Source organism: Gopherus flavomarginatus, chromosome 1 (assembly GCF_025201925.1).
Source record: "Gopherus flavomarginatus isolate rGopFla2 chromosome 1, rGopFla2.mat.asm, whole genome shotgun sequence".
Lineage (NCBI taxonomy): Eukaryota > Metazoa > Chordata > Testudines > Testudinidae > Gopherus > Gopherus flavomarginatus.
Genome location: NC_066617.1, coordinates 336,319,681 through 336,343,654, shown reverse-complemented (window position 1 = coordinate 336,343,654; position 23,974 = coordinate 336,319,681). Strand labels below are relative to the sequence as shown.

General features: G+C 39.4%; 2 protein-coding genes across 5 annotated transcripts in view; one reads left to right on the top strand and one right to left on the bottom strand.

The window, feature by feature from the left end:
• CWF19L2 (CWF19 like cell cycle control factor 2) overlaps positions 1–23,974 on the bottom strand; it is a 175,137-nt gene that overhangs the window by 133,228 nt on the left and 17,935 nt on the right. For all 4 annotated transcript variants that reach the window (XM_050927803.1, XM_050927785.1, XM_050927811.1 and 1 more), the window contains exons 2-5: positions 20,852–20,962; positions 11,109–11,228; positions 9,747–9,857; positions 1,544–1,663 (exon numbers count right to left, since the gene is read on the bottom strand). In XM_050927803.1, the coding sequence (XP_050783760.1) occupies positions 1,544–1,663; positions 9,747–9,857; positions 11,109–11,228; positions 20,852–20,962 (462 nt within the window). The remainder of the gene's footprint in view (positions 1–1,543; positions 1,664–9,746; positions 9,858–11,108; positions 11,229–20,851; positions 20,963–23,974) is intronic.
• The window catches only part of AASDHPPT (aminoadipate-semialdehyde dehydrogenase-phosphopantetheinyl transferase), a 1,013,205-nt gene that overhangs the window by 984,404 nt on the left and 4,827 nt on the right, over positions 1–23,974 (top strand). The window lies entirely within an intron of this gene.

The window sequence follows — 23,974 nt, the reverse complement described above, 5'->3', positions numbered from 1 at the left end:
GCAGCTCCCTGGACCCTCCCCGTCCAGAGCATTGGCACCCCAGGCCCACTGCCCAGAGCAGTGGCATCCCAGGGCCCCGCCCCAGCTAAGATAGGGATATTTATATTAAAGATCATAGACAGGTCACAGGCCATGAATTTTTGTTTACTGCCTGTGACCTGTCCATGACTTTTACTAAAAATACTCATGACTAAATTGTAGCCTCAGTTATAAACTTACACTGGGCAGGCTTCTGATGAGGGCAGGATGGTACAGCCTGGGGTCCTAGGCTGAGAAGCTGGGGGAATTATCTGCAGGCTCTCTATTGCTGGTTCATGAATTGTCTGGTGAAAGCATAGAATCATAGAATATCAGGGTTTGGAAGGGACCTCAGAAGGTCATCTAGTCCAACCCCCTGCTCAGTGCAGGACCAATCCATAGACAGATTTTTATCCCAGTTCCCTAAATGGCCCCCTCAAGGATTGAACTCACAATGCTGAGTTTAGCAGGCTAATGCTCAAACCACTGAGCTATCCCGTATGTAACTCAGCTGAGTGTGTCCCGGTCTGTGGATATATGTGTAACTGCAATATTTGGATGGGGTTTGCAGCTTGTCCCAGCATCACAGTGTGAGAGGGAGCCCAGGTTGGTAAGACAGAGGGCTCAGCAATACCCCAATTCCAGGTTGCATTCCAGGGAACCCGTCACAAGTAGGTAACTAGGATCTGTTCAAAGATACCTTCTGAGAATCAGAAACTACATGTAAATAATCATATACCACATTCCTGATGCAAATATCCCTTAGAATTAAGAATACATCATATATTTTTGGACTGAACACTCCTTTAGGAGTATAGAAAAGTTTAAAAAATTACTGAAAAAGCAACAACAAAACATCACCCCCTTCACGCCTTCTCAAAAGCTAGAAAGGACAACAACTAGGATGCTGTAAATTGAATCCAAACAGAAATTGCATGCCAACACTGATGTTTCACAGAGGCATAACAACAAACTGGAAAACTACAATAGTGGGTGGTCAAAGGGAGGACTAAGGGCATATAAATAGTAGGTAATATTTGTCTGCCATCTGCCTGCAGAACTGAACAGAAGGTCAGCCCCACAGTCTGCCAATTTCTACTTATTCAACAGATCTCCGTAAAGTGATTCAAGAATTATGGCAGATAGGTACCATAAAAATACAATTAACTTTTATTATTTAACCATTTCACTCTAGTTTAGTCATCAATTTTTGCTAGAATTGGCTTTCTTCTTAATTGAAGTTTAATTTAATAGGTTTCCTATCACATGGTAAGCTTCCTAAAATAAATTCTCTCCCTCATCCCAAACAAGTAGTAACCTATCAGTATAAAATGACCACCACTATATGGTCAATAAATACTATTTTAAGAAGATTTTAAAAATAAAACTGTAATCTAAAAGAGGATTTATTTAAGCAATTTAGAGTACATGTAGTTTATAAAAACTTAAGTGTATGACAAAACTATACACTGCATTTAAGAAGATACAGAGAAAACTGGTGCAATATAGAAATAATTCCTTTTACCTGTTCAATTGCTTGGGCTTTCTGTTGCTCCAATAATTTTTCTGTCTCTTTTTCAGCTTTGAGTGATGCCGCAGACGTGGTTTTCAGAGACATAAAATCTAAGGTCATCCATTCATCTCTCTGTAAAAATACAAACAGTTTCATCCAAAACAAAATAATAGCCAGACTCAGTAAACACCCATTTTCTGTAACAAAAATATATGGCTCAGGTATAAATCAAACTCACAAAATTACTGGTATCATCTCATATTTATAATATATGGTGTAGATTTTACAGTAGTTCCCAGCTTTCAAAACATTTTTGCATGTAAAACAAATATTCTAAAGACTTCATTCATGAAATTCACTTACATATGCATACTTGTCCAGCTTTTCTTTGTAATTCCAGGTGTATAGTCTAGATATGATTTATTTATGAGCAAGCACACTAATAAATATGTGCATACAAATTCATTAGAGTAAATATGAGATTAGGAATGTCGTTTTTCACTGAACATTGTATGTTTTGTACATCATTTTGCCAGATCACTTTACGTGCCACCTTATTCTAAAACCGTTGAAGAATTAATGATTCTTACTGCATTTGGCTTCATAATCTCTTTGGTCTAATTTAGCAGGCACAAAATCTGCAACTAATCATAGGGTGCAGTTGATAGCTCCCAGACAGCTAGGTACCCAAATGTGCCCATAAATCCAGTAGTTAAACACTTAACTTCTATTAAATGTGTCAACAAATGCAGGTACAAAACCACATTTACAAATGCCAGATTGAGGCCATTTTAAATATAAGGGCTATTATCTCAAGAAAAAAAGTAGATTAAATAAACCATGATATAGGGCAATATACCACACTCAAACAGGTAAAGGCATATTTTCCTCCCCTCCCACAGATCACACATCATCTACAGCAAATAAAATATTGGTGAAGCAAGAAAATAAAGCAGTAAAATGCACATGAAAATGACTAATTAACCAAAATCAAAATGTCAGACACATAAATGTGTATTCTAACAAAAAGAATGGAATTTTGATGCCATTCTGGAACAATGAAAAAATAGTGTTCATTCTGATCCTTAATCTTCAAGGCTTGAAGCACTAATCTGAATGGTTGCCATTATGTTATGTCATGTCTTTCATTTACAACCAATGCTGCTGCTAGATAATGCACCTGAGACAATTTCACATATATGAAATGGAAGATACCCCACTTCCTAAAGGAGATTTGGGCTAAGGAGGAGGAACAAAAACTGGGGTCATCTACAAAACCTCATCAGTTTACCATGGTGAATGAGGATAATTAAGGGGACACAGAAGTACCAAGGTACAAAATATACAGAATGACGGAGAAGGTTGTGCTGGTAGAGGAGTGGCACTGGATGTGCAAGAAGCATAGAGTCAATTAAAGTAAAAATCTTAAATGAATCAAACTGTTTCAGAGAATCTCTATGGCTAGAAACTCCATGCTTTAATAATAAGGGTATAGCAGTAGGAATACACTACCAACCACATGACCATACTGATGACAGTGATTGTGAAATGCTCAGGGAGACTGGAGAGGCTACAAAGGATTTCAACTATCCTCATTAACTGGGTACATCTCACCTCAGGACAGGATGCAGAGATAATATTTCTAGACACATTAATGACTGCTTCTTGGAGCAGCTTGTCCTGGAGCCCTCAAAGGGAGAAGCAATTCTTGATTTAGTCCTAAGTGGCACACAGCCTTTGGTTCAAGAGGTGAATATAGCTGAATCACTCGGCAAAAGCAACCATAATGCAATTCAATTTCACATCCTTATGGGGGGGAAATGTCAAAGAAACCCATCACAGTTGCAGGCAACTACTACACACAAACAAGGAAGTTAGTTAAAAGAAAATTAAAAGGAACAGTCATAAGGTTGAAATGTCTACAAACTGCATGAAGACTACTTAAAAACACCATAACAGAGGCTCAAGCTAAATCTATGCCCCAAATCAAAAAACAGCAAGAGAACCAAAAAATACCACCATTGCTAAACAGCAGAGGAAAAGAGGCAGCTAGAGGTAAAAAGGTATCTTTTAAAAATTGGAAGTCAAATGCTAGTGAGGAAAAAGGACAGGACCATAAAAAATTCTGGCAAGTCTAGTAATAAGGCAGACCAAAAAAGAATCTGAAGACCAACTAAGTAAAGACACAAAAACTAACAGCAATTTTTTTTAAGTACATCAGAAGCAGGAAGACCATCAAGCAGCCACTGGGACACTGGATGATTGAGCAGCTAAAAGAGTATTCAAGGAAGACAAGGATATTGCAGAGAAGCTAAATGAATTCTTTGCACCAGTCTTCACTGCAGAGGATGTGGGGCACATCCAGGGCTGTCCCTACCTATGGTGGTGCCCTACGCAGCCCGAGCACCTGCAACCCCCCTGTGGGGGGGGAGCGGCCGCTCTGCTGGGGGGCTGGCTCAGCATCTCCACAGGGGTGGGGGTCTGTGCTCAATGACTGCAGGGACGCGGGGGCAGGAGCTGTGAGGATCAGCAGCAGGGCAGGGAGGCCCGGGGCAGCGCGGGGGATTAGCAGTGTGCCTGTCGCTGGCAGCAGGAGTCGGGCCTGCCCCTCCCCCACACTCACCAGTGGCAGTGGGAAGCAGAGCAGCCTGGCCCCAGCCCACTCCACTCCACTAACTCCCAGCCCTGTCGCTTGGGGAGGGGGCTTGGAGGAAGGAGTCAGGCCCACCCCCGCAGTCACCAGCGGCAGCAGCAGGAAGCAGAGCAATGCGGCTGGGAGCTGGTGGAATGAGCTGGGGCCTAGTCACTCTGCCTCCTGCCGCCACCGCTGGTGAATGTCGGGGGCGGGCCCGACTCCTTCTGACAGCTCCAGTACCCTTGCTAATCCCACAGGCCGTGTTGTTCAGGGGAGGGGGCTTTGAAGAAGGGGTGGAATGGTGGCGGGATGGGGGCAGAGCAGTGGCAGGAAGAGGTCGGGTGGGGCGGAGCCGGGTGGGAGCTTGGGGGAAGGGTTCGAATGGGGGCAGGGTGGGGGTGGAGATGAGGGGCTGGCTGGGAGATGGGGATGGGCTGCTGGAGCCAACGCCGCTTACACAGCATGCAGCTGCCTAGGGCTACTCCAAATTATGTGGTGCTCCATACAGCTGTGTATTCTGTGTATGCCTAAGGATGGCCCTGGTCACATCCCCACATCAGAGCCATTCTTTTCAGGTGACAAATCTGAGGACCTGTCCCAGGTTGATGTGTCCATAGAGGAGGTTATGGAACAAATTGATAAATTAAATAGTAAGAAGTCACCAGATTGAGATGGTATTCACACAAGAGTTCTGAAGAAACTCAAATATAAACTACAGAACTACCAACTATAGTATGTAATCAATGGCTGAAACAAGCCTCTATACCAGGTAACTGGAAAGTGGCTAACACAACGTCTATTTTTAAGAAAGGCCCCAGAGATGATCCTGGCTATTACAAGTCAGTGAACCTAACTTCAGTGTTGGCCAAATTGATAGAAACTATAGTAAAGAACAAAATTATGAGATACAGACACGATTTTTGGCAAAGAGTCAACATAGCTTTTTTAAACGGAAATTATGCCTCAATCTATCAGAATTCTTTGAGGGCATCAACAAGCCTGGGGCTAAGGGTGATTCACTTAATACTGTGCACACGCATTTTCAGAAAGCCTTTAACAAGGTCCCTTACCAAAGGTGCTTAAGGAAATTAAGCAGTTACAAGATAAGAGGGCAGGTCTTCTCATGGATCAGTAATCGGTTAAAAGATAGGAAATAAAAGGAGGAATAAATGGTTCGTTTTCACAGTAAAGAGAGGTAAATAGCAGGGTCACCATAGGATCTGTAGTGGGACCAGTCCTCCTCAACATAGAATCATAGAACTAGAAGGAACCTCGAGAGGTCATCTAGTCCAGTTCCCTGCAGTCAAGGCACGACTAAGTATTATCTAGACCATCCCTGACAGGTGTTTGTCTAACTTGCTCTTAAAAATCCCCAATGATAGAGATTCTACAACCTCCCTAGGAAATTTATTCCAGTGCTTAATCATTCTGACAGTTAGGAAGTTTTTCCTAATGTCCAACCTAAACCTCCCTTGCTACAATTTAAGCTCATTGCTTCTTGTCCTATCCTCAGAGGTTAAGAAAAACATTTTTTCCTCTCTCTTCGTTGTAACAACCTTTTATGTATTTGAAAACTGTTATCATGTCCCCTCTCAGTCTTCTCTTCTCCAGACTAAACAAACCCAATTTTTTCAAGCTTCCCTCATAGGTCATGTTTTCTAGACCTTTAATCATTTTTGTTGCTCTTCTCTGGACTTTCTCCAATTTGTCCACATCTTTCCTGAAATGTGGCACCAGAACTGGACACAATACTCCAGTTGAGGACTAATCAGTGCGGAGTAGAGCAGAAGAATTACTTCTCGTGTCTTGCTTCCAACACTCCTGCTAATACATCAAAGAATGATGTTTGCTTTTTTTGCAACAGCGTTACACTGTTGACTCATATTTAGCTTGTGATCCACTGTGACCCCTAGATCCCTTTCTGCAGTCCTCTTTCCTAGGCAGTCATTTCCCATTTTGTATAGGTGCAACTGATTGTTCCTTCCTAAGTGGAGTACTTTGCATTTGTCCTTACTGAATTTCATCCTATTTCCTTCATACCATTTCTCCAATTTGTCCAGATCATTTTGAATTTTAATCCTACCCTCCAAAGCACTTTCAACCCCTCCCAGCTTGCTATCCTCCACAAACTTTATAAGTGTATTCTCTATGCCATTATCTAAATCACTGATGAAGATATGGAACAGAATCGGACCCAGAATCAATCCCTGCAGAACCCCACTTGTTATGCCCTTAAAGCATGACTGTGAACCACTGATAACTACTGTCTGGGAACAATTTTCCAACCAGTTATGCACCCACCTTATAGTAGCTCCATCTAGGTTGCATTTCCCTAGTTTGTTTATGAGAAGGTCATGCGAGACAGAATCAAAAGTCTTACTAAAGTCAATATATACCACACCTACCACTTTCTCCCTATCCACAAGACTTGTTACCCTGTCAAAGGAAGCTGTCAGGTTGGTTTATACCAACACTAACATATTCATAAATGTTCTGGAAAAAGGAGTAAACAGTGAGATGGCAAAGTCTGCAGCTGATACACAATTACTGGTTCGGACAGCAGTTATATCCAAAGCTGACTGCAAATAGTTACAAAGAGATCTCACATGACTGGGTGACAAAATGGCAGGTGAAATTCAATGTTGATAAATGCAAAGTAATGCACATTGGAAAACATAATCCCAACGATAAATATAAAATGATGGGGTCTAAATGAGCTCTTATTCAAGAAAGATCTTGGAGTCATTGTGAATAGTTCCCTGAAAACATCCACTCAATGTGCAGTGGCAGTCAAAAAATCTAATAATGTTAGGAACCATTAGGAAAAGGATAGATACTAAAATAGAAAACATAATGCCACTATATAAATCTGTGGTACGCCCATATCTTGAATACTGAACGCAGTTCTGGTCACCCCATATCGTAAAGATATTAGAATCGGAAAGGGTGCAGAGAAAGGATACAAAAATTATTAAGGTTATGAAACAGCTTCCATATGAGGAAAGATTAAAAAGATTGGGATTATTCATTTCAGAAGGAAAGATGACTGGGGAGGGGGTGAATGATAGATGTCTATAAAATCACAAATGTTGTGGAGAAAGCGAACAAGGAAGTATTATTTTCCCTTCACATAACACAAGAACTAAAAGATCACCCAGTGAAATTAATAAGCAGTAAATATAAAAAGTACTGCTTCACACAACCACAGTCAACCTGTGGATCTCGTTGCCAGGGGATGTTACGAAGGCCGTAAATATAACTGGGTTCAAAAAGAATTAGACAAGTTCATGGAGGATAGGTCCTGCAATGGCTATTAGTCAATATGGTCAGAGTTTCTGAGTGTCCTTAAACCTCTGACGGCTAGAAGCTGGGACTAAACTAGAGGGGATAGGTCACTCAATAATTGCCCTGTTCTGTTCATTCTCTTTGAAGCATCTGGTACTGGCCACTGTCGGAAGACAGGATACTGGGTTAGATGGTCTGGTCTGACCCACTATGGCCATTCTTATGGTGTAAGATATGCTCTCCAAAAAACAAAAGGCTTGAAGAACTCAATGCTCATAGGCAATACAAATGCCCGTGAGCTACAAAAGGGTGTGTTTCTGAACTTTTATCTTGCTATTTTCAGCAATCAGTAAGGGGCATTTCTCTGATTCAGAGAGGCTTTTTGCTTCCCTTGACCAGATTCACTTCATAAAGTCAGTCCCCTGGAAGCTGGAACCATATTCAGAATTAAGAAACTTATGACCATTTTTAGGTCATTAAAATGTGCTGGGGAAAATATGTTCATTTGCTAATCCCAATGGAGTCTACCAAGAGGGGAAAAAATCCTCAAATATCACACATTAACTCCTCATATAAAGTATATAGTCTAATTGTGGACAGCCAAGTCCCAGTCAACCAATTCACACACCAACTAGTGTTTGGACAAGGAAGAAATGACCTTGAAGCAAAAGCTCTCGGTACAGATCCAAAAACAGGTTTTTTTTACAGCCTCCTCAGTTTAGACTACATTCAACGATCTACATTTTAAAGCCAGAGGTAGTGTCATTCAGGAAAGTTCCTGTAAGTTTACCTATATTGCCTTTAGGCCTGACCTGTCAGAAAAGAGAAGGAGAAATCTGAAAAGCAGCAATGCTAAAAGAGACTTGGGGGCAACAATGGACAGTAATTATATAGGAGTTTGCAATTCAACATGGCAAAAAAAAATCAATGTAATTTTGGACAACAGATACAGGGACATCACATCACAGAGCAGGGGGTATATAGCCATAAGGTGACTGCACCTCAGGTAAAGCATTCAATTCCAGATCTCTGATCACCAGATACATTGGAGGGAGATTAAGAGAAGCTTACTAATGAGAACATATACACAAGGGAGGCTACATCTCTTTCTAACTGCACTGAGGTGGAAAAAAAAAAGATGGGGGACATGGAGGATGCTACCCCAAAAACTTCCCTGTACAATGGTTTGACTGGATAAACAGAGACCTAGTCTGGTTTGCACACCCTCACCAAAAGAGGAGCACTTCTTTGTTTTTTCTCGGCATTCTTCAATTTGATGATCTTAAAGGACCCAGTCCACTGCTGGTGTTACAATCGTGGTATTACTAATAAAAACCTCTTGAAAGAAGGTTTAACTATACAGAGGGGAAAACTAGATTAGGGAAAGTGCTGGAAGCAAGGAGACCAGCATTATTCATCCTTGGCTGTTCCAAAATTCACCCTCCTAAGACTATGCGAGCCTAACACACACAAAGTAATTCACGTGTGCCAAATACAATTGGACTAGACTTGCTTTCAGTAGGGCTAAATAACAGTTCAGCCTGAATCATTTCAGTCTGCACTAGTTTAGTGCCATCATAGTCTCCACTACCATAGTCAAGAGAGTCCTACTCTTACTGTCCTACAGAACGTCAGTGACCTTTCAAAAATCCCACAGAATCTACTCTCTCTAGGGCCTACATTAGCATCATGGGATAGGAAACCAAAACTGAACTGAGAGGATTAAAACACACATCAACATAGCTATAAAAGACACACTTAACAGTCTGTGCTTAAACCAGTGCACACTCTGCTTCAGTTAGGAACAGTTCAATTCTCCAGATGACACATAATTTGTGAGGTGTAGAGCATAGCTAAGAATATAGCAGGAGCCGTGATGCAACCAGTCTTGCTGGTCAAATACTCTGCTGTTTCTTTAGTCACTGTACCTCTTCGAGCACCATGTACCTAAAAAGTCATTGAGGATTGACTTGATTTATGCAGAGAAATTAATAGGGTTAGTCAAGATTTTAATCTGACTTTATTAAGAAAACCAGGCTAAATCACTAAGTGCTTTGGCATATGACGAACAAAACTGATGCTAGGCAACATAATTGTAATACTTGGTTAGATGCTTGATAAAACAGGAAAAAATGCCCAATTAACAAAATCTTTACATTTACCTAAATATATATAATATTTACATTTTAAGTAGCTATTGATCAAAGAATTTACAATCAACTGTAGAGCAAATGTAGCCACACTTTACACTATGACTAAACGATTTCACCTTTCCATAATTACCAGGCTACTCACCTGAACTGCAGGATTTTCTGTAGTATCTGACTGCTCCTTCTTGACTTTCCAAGCCTTTTCTGTGCAAATTGATTGTGATATAGTTGATTCAACCCATTCAACTGAAGAATCCTAAGAATAAGTGTTTGAATAATTTAGAAAAAATCAAAAGCACTGTATTTTATAAAATGACCAAATCTTAAAGCACTGTTATAAACTGAGGACATACTATTACTAAGAAAATTTTACAAAGAAAATGCCATTTGATGTGATCTCATCAAAATAGCATGTTAGTCTCTCCCAATCCTACATCAACAGTTTATTAATATTGTATTGTCATGCAAAGAAAACTCAATGGCTATTTGCCAGAGTTGAAACTGTCCTGCTGATACTTTGAAACAAACAAAAAATATGTACAACTAAAACGTCTAAATTAGTGACAAAATAAAAAAAAGGAACATTTTATTAAGTTTTACTGGTACAACAGTAGGGTGTAAATTAAAAATGTAAAAAATTACATCATCTCTTTATATTTTAATTGTATCTCATTCCCACCCAACCCCCCACCCAATATATATGCATCCCTCTCTCAGAGGAAGACCAGTTTCCTGGAGTGCTGCGATGTTATACTTATAACAAACTGTTCTCTGCTGATCAGGCATTCCCTGTTATTTATAGAAACCTGACAGGAGAACAGAAGATTTTGTATCAAAGGTATCAGGGTCAGAAGGGTGCTGCATCTTGGGACTCTCTGATGTAATCTGCAGCTTTGTGTGCTTCCCAGAGGAAACATGGGACCAGTCTGTGGTTTTGGTTATTTCCCACAGGTAAGCAAGTCAAAAACACAGTTCACTTAGCTGTATGTTCCCGCAGAAAAAACTTTGTTCTACTGAACCTTTCTATGCATCCCGAAGAAAGGGTAATCTTCAAGAAGACAACAATAAAGCTACTGTGCTTGCACACAAATGCTACATTTAAAACTGAGGACTTCAAAACACATAGCAAATACTCAGAAAATCCAATCAGAACAGGATTTCCTGCTGGCCTGTTTACTCCACTTGATAAAAAATGAAAAACGAGAGGGCCAGGAAGCAGTGCCATGATTTCCAAGCAAGTCTGTGACTGCTAAAAATAAAATGAGAACCCACTGGCCTCTAACTGGAAGATAAAGCATTACAGAAGCATTAAAGAAACTTTAAAAAATGACATCTTTAAATTAATAAAATACCAGCAAGATATCATGTAGCACTGTCTTTAGGAAAAGGAATATATGCCTCAATATTAGTGGCAACTTCTTTCCAAAATGGCAGGTTAAAAGTGATTGGTTTGGTTTGTTTGTTTTTAAATATTCTTTCAAGAGAATATTTCAAGCTTATTACTTACTGAAGAGCTATCACTTGAATCATCATTTTTTTCAAATTTTTGGTTTTTGCTTTTCTTCTTTTCCTTCTTAAGTTTTCTTGAGTGTTTATCTTTTTTCTTCTTTTTCTTCACAGAATGTTCCTATATAAGCAAACATTTATAAATGTCCTCAAAACAAATCACATAGAAAAAAAAGATCATTAATAAAATTACATGGAAAAAAATCTAGCTAATTCTAAACCATCAAAACTGTACACTTATCGGACCATAACTGCATATTCTTATTTCTATTTCTATCGTCCTCCATCAACCATTCCTTCTGATTGTTTTTTAGCACTTATCTACACAGGATTTATTTAATATATTTTTCCACTTTAAATAACATGAGTAACTACATTGAAAAAGTAAATCTATATACTTTGTTTATTATGGTTTAAGCTATTTCTCTTAAGAACATAAGAATGGTCGTACTGGATCAGACCAAAGGTCCATCCAGCCCAGTACCCTGTCTACCGACAGTGGCCAATACCAGCTGCCTCAGAGGGAATGAACCTGACAGGTAATGATCAAGTGATCTCTCTCCTGTCATCCATTACCACCCTCTGACAAACAGAGGTTAGGGACACCATTCCTTACCCATCCTGGCTAATAGCCATTAACACTCTTAACCTCCATGAATTTATCCAGTTTTCTTTTAAACCTTGTTATAGTCCTAGCCTTCACAACCTCCTCATGTAAGGAGTTCCACAAGTTGACTGTGTGCTGTGTGAAGTAGAATTTCCTTTTATTTGTTTTAAACCTGCTGCCCACTAATTTCATTTCGTGGCCCCTAGTTCTTATAAGAATAAATAACTTTTCCTTATTCACTTTCTCCACACCACTCATGATTTTATATACCTCTATCATATCCCCTTTTAGTCTCCTCTTTTCCAAGCTGAAAAGTCCTAGCATCTTGAATCTCTCCTCATATGGGACCCGTTCTAAACCCCTAATTATTTTAGTTGCCTTTCTCTGAACCTTTTCTAATGTCAGTATATCTTTTTTTAGATGAGGGGACCACATCTGTATGCAGTATTCAAGATGTGGGCGTACCATGTATTTGTATAAGGGCAATAAGACATTCTCCATCTTATTCTCTATCCCCTTTTTAATGATTCCTAACATCCAGTTTGCTTTTTTGATTGCCGCTGCACACTGCGTGGATGTCTTCAGACAACTATTCACGGTGACTACAAGACCTTTTTCCTGATTCATTGTAGCTAAATTAGCCCTCATCATATTGCATATATAGTTGGGCTTATTTTTCCCAATGTACATTACTTTATATTTATCCACATTAAATTTCATTTGCCATTTTGTTGCCCAATCACTTAGTTTTGCAAGATCTTTTTGAAGTTCTTCACAATCTGCTCTGGTCTTAACTATCTTGAAAAGTTTAGTATCATCTGTAAACTTTGCCACCTCACTTTTTACCCGTTTCTCCAGATCATTTATGAATAAGTTGAATAGGATTGATCATAGGACTGACCCTTGGGTAATACCACTAGTTACTCCTCTCCATTCTGAAAATTTACCATTTATTTCTATGCTTTCTTCCCTGTCTTTTAACCAGTTCTCAATCCAGGAAAGAATCTTCCCTCTTATCCCATGACAATTTAGTTTACATAAGAGCCTTTGTTGACAGACCTTGTCAAAGGCTTTCTGGAAATCTAAGTACACTATGTCCACTGGAACCCCCTTGTCCACATGTTTGTTGACCCCTTCAAAGAACAATAGATTAGTAAAACATTATTTCCCTTTACAAAAACCATATTGACTTTTGCCCAACAATTTATGTTCTTCTACGGGTCTGACAATTTTATTCTTTATGATTGTTTCAACTAATTTGCTCAGTACTGACGTTAGACTTACCGGTCTGTAATTGCCGGGATCACCTCTAGAGCCCTTTTTAAATATTGGAATTACATTAGCTATCTTCCAATCATTGGGCACAGAAGCCAATTTAAAGGACAAGTTACAAACCAAAGTTAGTAGTTCCGCAATTTCACATTTAAGTTCTTTCAGAACTCTTGGGTGAATGCCTTCTGGTTCTTGTGACTTGTTACTGTTAAGTTTATCATTAATTCCAAAACCTCCTCAAGTGACACTTCAATCTGTGACAGTTCCTCAGATTTGTCACTTAAAAAAGCCAGCTCAGGTTGGGAATCTCCCTAACATCTTCAGCCATGAAGACTGAAGCAAAGAATTCATTTAGTTTCTCCACAATGACTTTATCATCTTTAAGTGCTCCTTTTGTATCTCAATTATCCAGGGGCCCCACTGGTTGTTTAGTAGACTTCCTACTTCTGATGTACTTAAACACTTTATTACTACCTTTTGAGTTTTGGGCTAACTGTTCTTCAAATTCCTTTTTGCCTTTTCTTATTACATTTTTACACTTAAATTGGCAGTGTTTTTTGCTCCTTTCTATTTACCTCACTAGGATTTAACTTCCACTTTTAAAAAGATGCCTTTTTATCTCCCACCACTTCTTTTACATCATTGTTAAGCCACGGTGGCTCTTTTTTAGTTCTTTTACTGTTTTTTTTTAATTTGAGGTATACATTTAAGTTGGGCCTCTATTATGGTGTCTTTGAAAAGTGCCCATGCAACTTGCAAGGATTTCACTCTAGTCACTGTACCTTTTAATTTCTATTTAACTAACCCCTTCATTTTTGCATAGTTCCCCTTTCTGAAGTTAAAAGCCACAGTGTTGGGCTCTTGAGGTGTTCTTCCAACTACAGGAATGTTAAAAGTTATTAGATTATGGTCACTATTTCCAAGTGGTCCTTTTATAGTTACCTCTTGGACCAGATCCTACGCTCCACTCAGGACTAAATCAAGAATTGCCTCTCCCTTTGCGGGTACCTATACTAGCTGCTCCATGAAGCAGTCATTTAAAGTATCGAGAAATTTTGTCTCTGCATTTCATCCTGAGGCGACATGTTCCCAGTCAATATAGGGATAACTGAAATCCCCCACTATTATTGAGTTCTTAATTTTGATAGCCTCTCTAATCTCCCTTAGCATTTAATCGTCACTATCGCTGTCCTGGTCAGGTGGTCGATCACAGACCCCTAATGTTATATTCTTATTAGAGCATGAAATTACTATCCATAGAGATTCTATGGAGATTCTCTTGTGAATCCTTGCATCCATACAGGTCGGCACCTTTTTTAAATAGGTGCACAGTATTCTGGACAGGTATCCCATGGTGCAATCTTCCACTGCCAGGTTCCATCACATGGAGATTTTTCTCGCAGCTCATTATAGAATGCTTTCCAGAACATACTGAAATTCTTGGATTTGGGGTCAAAAAAATCAAATCCCATGATTCCTCTCCTGGCATCCCATAATTCATCTGCATTTTGCAGGCCAGCACCATTTTCAAACTGCTGCCAGGAGAAAACTTCAGCCGAGTGTTGTGATCCTAACCTGGCCTGAGCTGATTGTGATTAATACAAACAAGCTTCTCCATGTTTTGGCAGTTATGAGGCCATCTGGCTTTGGTTGCTTTGGGAGACCGCCATGGTGATGCCATGGCAATGCAGAAGGAGTATGAAATCAAGCAGTTTCTTCTGCAAGACTATTTCTTGGAGAGGCTTCACTCAGTGCAATGCTCCTTCTGGGTTCAGCAAACAAGCACAGGCTGGTGGGAAAGAACAGTGATGCCGACTTAGGATGACCAGCAGTGAGGGCAGAACTTCAGGACAACAAAGGCCACTTCCCTAAAAATCTGTCAAGCTCACACTGAAACTGCAGTGATGGAATACTAAAATGAGTGCTCTCCTCAGCGTGGACAAGCACATGACCATCGCCATCTAAAAGCTACCTCCCCCAGTTACTATTGGTCAGTAGCTAACCAGTTTGGTGTTGGTAGATCAACTGTCAGGGCTGTTCTCATGGAGGTGTGCACTGCTATTGATAGGGTGTGTTGGGCTAGTACATAAAGCTTGGCAATGCATAGAAGGTATTTCATGGATTTAGCTAAGTGCCTCTACAACTGGTCAAGGAAACGGGTAGGGATGCATTGTTCAGTATAGTGGATGGAAAATGAATGTACTGTAACCCAGAAAATGAATGAAATTTTTTGTATAAACATTTTATTAGGAATAGATTATATTGAGGGAAACTGAATTTCATTGAAATTTCCCAGCCATGTTTTTCATAATAAAAACCTTTATTGAGTCAATGTAACAGTGCAAAGTTAAAACCAGTGGAACTATGAAGACAGAACACACATAAAGTGCTAAGTCTTCACATCTGTACCAATGGGCTCACAAGTGTGTAAGAGTGAAGGGTGAAAATTGTTACCTTTATTCTGAGGGATGGAGTGTTGTGGGAAGGGACTTTCTTGATGCAAAGGAAAGATATGAAGAATAGTAAGAGGCCAATATGGCTGCATCAGGAGCTTTTTAATTATCTGAAAATCAAAAAGGAATCCTACAAAAAGTAGAAATATGGGCAAACTGCTAAGTACAAAACCATGCAGGGACAAAGTCAGACAGGCTAAAGCATAAAATGAGGCAAGGGACATAAAAAGGCAGAAAGAAGAGGTTCTATAAATACATTAGGAGCAAGAGAAAGATGAAGTAAAGTGTAGGCCCACTAGTTAGTGAAGAAGGAGAAGTCATAAACAGATAACATCAAAAAGGCTGAGGTGCTGAATGCCAATTTAGCGTCAGTCTTCACTAAAAAGGCTAATTGTGACTACATACTGAACACAAAATATTAACCACAAGGGGGAATTTATCCTACAGTTCTGGTACTAGCTGAAGCAATCTCAGAACCGTTAGCAATAATATTTGAGAATTCATGGAGGATGGGTGTAGTCACAGAGGACCAGAGAAGGGCAACATGGTATCCATCTTTAAAAAGGGGAGCAAAGAGGATGCAGGGAATTAATTATACACCGATCAGCCTAACGTTGATACTTAGAAAGATTCTGGAACAAATTAATAAATGATCAATTTGTAAGCATCTTGAAAAGAATAGAGTGAGAAGTCATAGCCAGCTGGATTTGTCAAGAACAAATCATGCCAAACCAACCTAGTTGGTGTGACAGGGCTACTTGCCTAGAGAACGGGGGGGAAGCTGCAGATGTGATTTATCTTGATTTTACTAAGGCTTTTGACACAGTCCCACATGACAGTCTCATAAGCAACTTAGGGAAGTGTTGTCTAGATGAAATTACTATAAAGTGGGTGCACAAATGGTTGAAAGACCACACTCAAAGAGTTATCAGTAGTTCACTGTCTAACTGGGAGAACGTATCTAGTGACGTCCTGCAGTGGGTCTGTCCTGGATCTGGTACTATTCAATATTTCTTGAATGAAAGAGTGGAGAGTATGCTTATAAAATTTGCAGATGACACCTAGCTGGAAGGTGTTGCAAGCACTGTGAAGGACATGGTTAGACTTCAAAATGGCCTTGATAAATTGGAGAATTGGTCTGAAATCAACAAGATTAAATTCAATCAACGTAAGTGTAAAATACTACACTTAGAAAGGAAACATCAAAAGCACAACTACAAAATGGAGAATAACTGGCTAGGTCAGTGGTTCTCAACCAGGGGTGAGCGTATCCCTGGGTGTACGCAGAGATCATCCAGAAGATACATCAGCTCATCTAGGTATTTGCCTAGTTTTAGAACAGGCTACATAAAAACCACTAGTGAAGTCAGTACAAACTACAATTTCATACAATGACTTGTTTCATATTGCTCTATATACTATAAGCTGAAATGTAAGTACAATATTTATATTCCAATCATTTTATTTTATAATTATATGAGAAAAATGAGAAAGTAAGCACTTTATCAGTAATAGTGTACTGTGACTTCTGTTTTTCTGTCTCATTTTGTAAGCAAGTTTTTAAGTGAGGTGAAATTTGGAATTCGCTAGACAAATCAGACTCCTGAAAGGTGTATAGTAGTCTGGAAAGGTTGAGAACCACTGGAGTAAGCAGTAAGACTGCTGAAAAAGATCTGAGGGTTATACTGAATTCTAAATTACGTATGAGTCAACAGTGTGATGCAGTTGTGAAAAAGGTGACTATTCTGCGTCTTATTAACAGGAGTGCTGTATATAAGCCACGGGAGGTAATTGTCCCACTCTACTCAGAAATGGTGAGGCCTCAGCTGAAGTAATGTCCAGTTCTGGTGCCACACTTTAGGAAAGACGTGGACAAACTGGAGAGAGTCCGGAAGAGAACAAAAAAGGATAAAAGGTTTAGAAAACCTCTCGAGAAAAGGTTTAAAGAACTGGGCATGTTTAGTCTTGAGAAAAGACAGCTGAAGAGAGGAGCAGATTTATCTTCAAATGTATTAAGGGCTGTTATAAGAGAACAGTGATCACTTGTTCTCCATATCCACTGCAGGCAAGACAAGAAGTAATGGTCTTAATCTGAAGCAAGGAGATTTAGGTTAGATATTAGGAAAAACTTTCTGACTATAAGAGTAGTTAAATAATAGAATAGGTTACACAAAGAATTTATGAATTCCCCTTCATAGGAGACTTTTAATAACGAGTTAAACACACACCTGTGAGTGATGATCTATGTATACTTGGTCCTGCTCAGCACAGAGGGATGGACTAGATTACTTCTCCAGGTCCCTTCCTGCCCTACATTTCTATGTTTCTACAATCTCTATGCATCTGACGAAGTGGGTATTCACCCACGAAAGCTCATGCTCCAAAACGTCTGTTAGTCTATAAGGTGTCACAGGACTCTTTGCTGCTTTTACAATCTCTATGTATTTTGAAATATCTCTGTAGCCTAATTTTGACAATTTACCTCACAAAATGTAAAGGTAGCTAAAAGTGATCCAACTAAAAGGCAAAGTACTTTTTCTATTGCTTCCTCTCTTTCTCTCTCTGCCATTACAATAAACATACCTGCCATGCAATATGTTTGATTTTTAGCCTCAGCATTGCTGCCATCTCAAGTGTGGGAGTGGCAGCAGTCACCAGGAGGAAATGGGATAGTGAAGTGGCACAGTAAGCAGGATAAGAAGGCAGAACATTTGGTCAATGGTTGTGGGATTTGATACTTCAGGGAAATAAACCCTGTAGAGCCTAAAGTCTCCATTGCAGACGTAATCCTGAGCACACTACGAGAGGTGAGGGAGAAGCTGAGTCGTCAGTGAGAGGCTCTGCCCAGCCACCACCCAGAATAAGTTGTCTAAACCAGCACCGGGAACGGTGAATCACAGCCAATGGGAGTTGCAGGTGGCTGTGCCTGCGGATGGTCAATGTAAACAAACTGTCTCACGGCCCACCAGCGAATTACCCTAACAGGCCGCAGGTTGCCCATCACTGGTCCACATAAACCTTAACCTGAAAAAAAGCTCATTTCAGAAATAAGCTATTTTGTTTTCATAGTGGATTAATTAATGTGGGAGAAGACACCAAATAATTAAAAAAAACTTATGTATAGATGCAAGGTAGTTTATCCTGAAATAACCTGATAGTCTAAAGAACCCTCTCCCATGTAAACAAGGCCTTTTACACTCATCTGTTCGGTCTTGCCAAACACAAGACAAATAAATCCTCTACTAAGGACTTGTCTATACTGTGTGTCAGTCCGCATCAGTTAGAGTGTATATTCTAATGAGCACCAGCACATTGCATGCTAACTGGCCCATGTGGATCTGACTGGAGCACACTAAAAGTTCCCTACTATGTATTAACATAGTCCCATTTCCAACAGTACTACATTAACACACACTTCTAGTGCACGCCAGTAGAGTCTACACAGCCAGTTAGAAAGTGACGTGCTAATACGCATTAGAATTTATACCCCAACTGGTGTGGACTAACACAATGTATAGACAAGCCCTCATTGTTTACAGCACCCAGCACAGTGAGGCCCAAAATACTAATGGGTCTCTCAAGATACTGTATTAACAACTATTAACTCAGAGAGAACTTAAGTGAGAGGCTCCATATCCCATTACAAGACTCACAGATTCCAAGGCCAAAAAGGATCACTGTGATCATCTAATCTACCTTCTCTATAAAACAGGCCATAGAACTTTCCCTAAAATAATTCCTGTTTGAACTAGGGCATATCTTCTAGAAAAACTTCCAATTTTAATTTTAAAATTGCCAATGATGGAGAATCCACCACAACCTTTGGTAAATTGTTCCAATCGTTAATTACCATCACTGTTAAAAATGCATGCCTTATTTCCTGTCTGAATTTGTCTAGCTTCAGCTTCCAGCCATTGGATCTTGTTTTACCTTTGGCTGCTAGACTGAAAACCACATTGTGAAGGTGCCCCAAGAAGTACTTAAGGGACAATGGATCTTGGAAGGCTCCAATCCACATAAGAAGTCTACATGAGAGCGTTCAAGGTAGCAGGTACGCAATGGCTGCTGCCTCTAAAAACTGAGTCATGCATGGACATGTGACTTGCCCATGTGACTCCAAAACTCCATCTTGGAGCTGGACTTTGCATAGGAGAGAGGAGGGGTATCTACCCACAAAAGAAAGTCTATTCAAGACTTCTCCATTTTGTTTTCAGCTGGCTAAAGAGATAGCCTCTCCAACCCCAAGGATACCTGAAAGAAACTGGAACAAAGGACAGTAACTACAGGGGGTGTGAGTGATTGCTGGACCCAGACTAGAAGGAGACTAGTCTGTAAAAGGAAGCTTACTGGAATTCCTCTAAGGGTGAGGTTTTTATCTGTACTCAGTTTTCTTACTGAATTAGACTCAGACTTGCGTGTTTTATTTTATTTTACTTGATAATTCACTTTGTTCTGTCTGCTATTACTTGGAACCACTTAAATCCTACTTTCTCCATTTAATAAAATCACTTTTTACTTATTAACCCAGAGTATGTATTAACACCTGGGGGGGAGGGACAGCGGTGCATCTCTCTCTTATCAGTGTTATAGAAGGCGAACAATTTATGAGTTTGCCCTGTATAAGCTTTATACAGGGTAAAATGGATTTATTTGGGGTTTGGACCCCATTGGGAGATGGGCATCTGAGTGTTAAAGACAGGAACACTTCTTATGTTGCTTTCAGTTAAGTCTGCAGCTTTGGGGCACATGCTTCAGACCCAGGGTCTGTGTTGGAGCACACTTTATAGAAATGGCATGTTTGGCTCAACAAAACATGGTGCTGGAGTCATAAGCTGGCAGGGAAAGCAAGGGCAGAAGTAGTTTTTGGCAGATCAGTTGGCAGTTCCCAAGGGGGTTTCTGTGATCCGACCTGTCATACCCGTTATCAAATAGCTGTTCACCACGTAGACTGTGACCATGTCATCCCTTAACCTTCTCTTGGGTAAATTAAGTAGATTCAGCTCCTTGAAACTATCACTATAAGGCCTGTTTTTAATCCTTTAATGATTCTCATGGCTCTTCTCTAAATCCTCTCCAATTTATCAACAAATTATTTTCCTTTTCAAATGTCTAAAAATTAAACCTCGTTGTTGTACAGCCCACTAAGAACTCCAGGTGACTTATGTCTCTGCTGCCATTTTTACATGGTAGAAATTAGATGTAAAGCTCAGCTAAAGCAATACTTCTACTTTTGTACAATCAAAACAAAGGAATTCTGATATGTATTTCCGTTTAGTTTTTCCCAAGGTTGCTTTTGAGGTCTGTGGCATTCAAAGAGTATTTTCTACATCAGTTTAAGTAACTGAAATCTTTCAGTTTACTTCAAGATAATGGAAAGCTAGCATGAAATTCAATGATTGACTGCTCCATCACCTTTTCCAGCTCTTCCACACGTTTGTTCACATCAGGAAGCATCCACGTATCCTCACCTCGCAGCCGCTTGAGCTCTTTGCGTCTCTCGTCCTTCTCGTAATCAGCTTTGGCCTAATATGAAAAAGAGGGAAAAGAAACAAATGGATTCTAGAGGTGTGGATGCAAATGATGACGCTGAAGCTCTCAGGTTGCAATCTGTCTGGATTTGAACCAGGTGGTCGCACTTCTGAGAACAACTTCACTTTATTTTGAGGATAGCATTACAAAATATTGATTGATGATATACTAATGGTAAATGCAACTAAAGACTACCCTATACCTAGTACCATTTCCAATGTGCTATAGCTCTGCAGTTGTGCCAGCACTAATCCCAACCTATTTACACAAATAATAGAGCTACACTAACTTGTTTTCCCTCTGAAAATTGTTCTATTACCAGCCTCCATTAATCTTACATGTGTTATGATTGATTTGACTTTCTGACTTTCTATTCTTACTTATCGCATCTTTCAAAAGCCCCAGCAAGCAGCTTTGGGCAATTATTCTTCTACTATAAAGGATGGCTCATGTGGGAATTAGTTTAAAGAGATGGAGCTGTTAAGAGAGAATTCTCAATGGTGGGCCCTCAGTTTTGGAATTCACTTCCACTAGGTCCAAAACAGCCCAGATCTGTTGAACTGCAAAACTCCCTCTTTTTAACCCAGGCTTCTGGGAAGCAGAGGGCTATTACTAATGGCTAGGGTGTGTTTTTCTCCTTCTTGGTTTTTGAAACGTTGCTGGGTTTACTTTTGTTTTTTATTCTGGAGATTTTAACATATGGCAAAGGTACTTGTAACTTTGAATAGATTTTTTTGAATTATATAAATCTAAATTAATAAATTAGTAGCTAATTAAATCATTGAGCCCTCTCCTATAATTGGCTCTCATTTTAAATAAAAGCAAAAGGTCCAATTCATTTTAGAAGTGCAAATGTTCCTTAAACATATTCAAGGTATAATTAAGATGAATCACAGATTTTTATTATTATGACATACTCTAAATATGCCAAACAGAAAGCAAAATGCTATATAAAAGCATTTAACTAGAGTAGAATGCCATATTACACTATACTGTGGCAACTGCATTGTGCAAAGTTGTTTACTTCCTAAGAAAAATATCAAATATGTTTTCAACTAGATATGTTTTAATACTAATCTGAACATAGATGATAACCTAAATCATAACACATAAGCCACCCTTTTTCATCTTTTCATTATAAGTAGTAACCATAGCAAACTGCAGAGAGAAACCTTTCAAGTCTGACCTTCAGAATTTAATATTTGTTTTGTTGAAAAATTATAAAGCAGTTAGGTTTCACTTTTTTGGTCTTGAACCTTTTTTTAGTGAGAGATGTTTTCATCATTAAACCATTAGATTTTATATTAGTGTAATAAGGATGGATGGCCAAAGTATTTCAGGGGAATAGGGAGGACTTTGAATTGGTCATCTTTTTGCATCAGACTATTAACTTCACTCAGTTATTCATTCTCTGTGAAGTACCATTAGTTAAAGATGTCACTGTTATAAGCCTTCCTTATCTATTTTTTCTCCCGTTGACTAGTTTCCCTTTGATAGAACCCAAAAGAAAAAATATGCAATGTTGCTAATTCCCACTGTTTTATCACAAGTCTAATAATATTTGGGGGTTTCTGAATGCCCAAGCTCCTGGAATCCTGTGATTAAATGAGAATCTCAACTTCCATTTTAAAATGTTTCTAACCCTTATGGTTGCAGATAAAAGCTTGAAAACATGATCCAAATGCACCAAAAAGGTGCAAAAAACAGAAGGCAAACATTACCAAAAATTCTTATTTTTTAAAAAACACAAAGCTAATTTCATGATTTTTGAACACTTGGGATTGGCAATACTGGAAATGACAAATATAATTAGAAATTAACTAAGAAAGTTAAAGGAAATAGAACCAAAGTGTACGTCTGTGCCCAACTCAGTCACCAAAGCAGATAATCCACAAGAGAGAAACTCTGCACTCTTTATTTTCTTGAACAACTCTCTTCCACAGCCCAGGAAGTGAATATCATAATTCTGCAGTAAACGCTAAATCATTCTGGATATGTGGATACCTCTAATCTTGAAATCTCTGGCACAAACTTTGATAATTATGAATTAAAGACTTGAAATATTACAATTTTAAAACTTTTCTAGAGTCAAAGTGGCAAACAGTTTCAGCACTGTCAAGACAGTATTTTAGGGCTTTAACAACTTCTTCTCAGAAGGTTTAGAACAAAATCCTGGCACAACAGGGGCCATTCACAAGATTTAGAGAAACATGGGTGAATTTCTATGGCCTATGTTACATATATGTCAGGCTAATTGATCATTAAGGTCTGAGAGTGATAAATTTCATGCAAAAAATGTTATCAGTAAAATCATTATAATTTATTCTTGTGTTACATTATTACAAACTTGCCTGTACCTTTACTAAATTTTAAGAGATACAATTACTTTCATACACCTGATGTTTGAAGAATATAATTCACCTACTTATATTTTTAGTTACTGATCTAATAAAATGAAATGTCAAGCTAAAGAAATTCCAAGGAAGTCTCTGCTTTCTGTCTACCAGTAAAACTGGCTGCTGGTTACTTCTGGCAGGAAGCAGTACAGCACCCCAGCTCCCAACCCACTGACCACAGTGATGAAGAATTATTATACTACCCTGGCAAATAGGGATGAGGAATCGCCCCCAAAGGTGAAAGAGGAGAAGCTCTGTAGCCCCAATGCGGGGAGGATCACAGCCACTACCACCCCAAGAGGAAACATAGTGTAGTAATGGTTAGTGACTCTCTTCTGAAGAGGACAAAGGCACCTATCTGTCAGCCTGACATGGCACCCCGGGAGGTGGCCAGGGTCCTGTATCCAAGACATTACAGAGGGACTGTCGAGGATCATCCAACCCTCTGACTACTACCCCATGCTACTCATCCATGTTGGCTAATGATACTGTGAGGTCTGACCCTGAGCAGATCAGAAATGATGACAGGGCTCTGGGAGTAAGGTTGAAAGAGTTGGAGGTGCATATGATGTTCTCTTCAATCCTTCTGGTCAAAGGTAGGAGCCCAGAC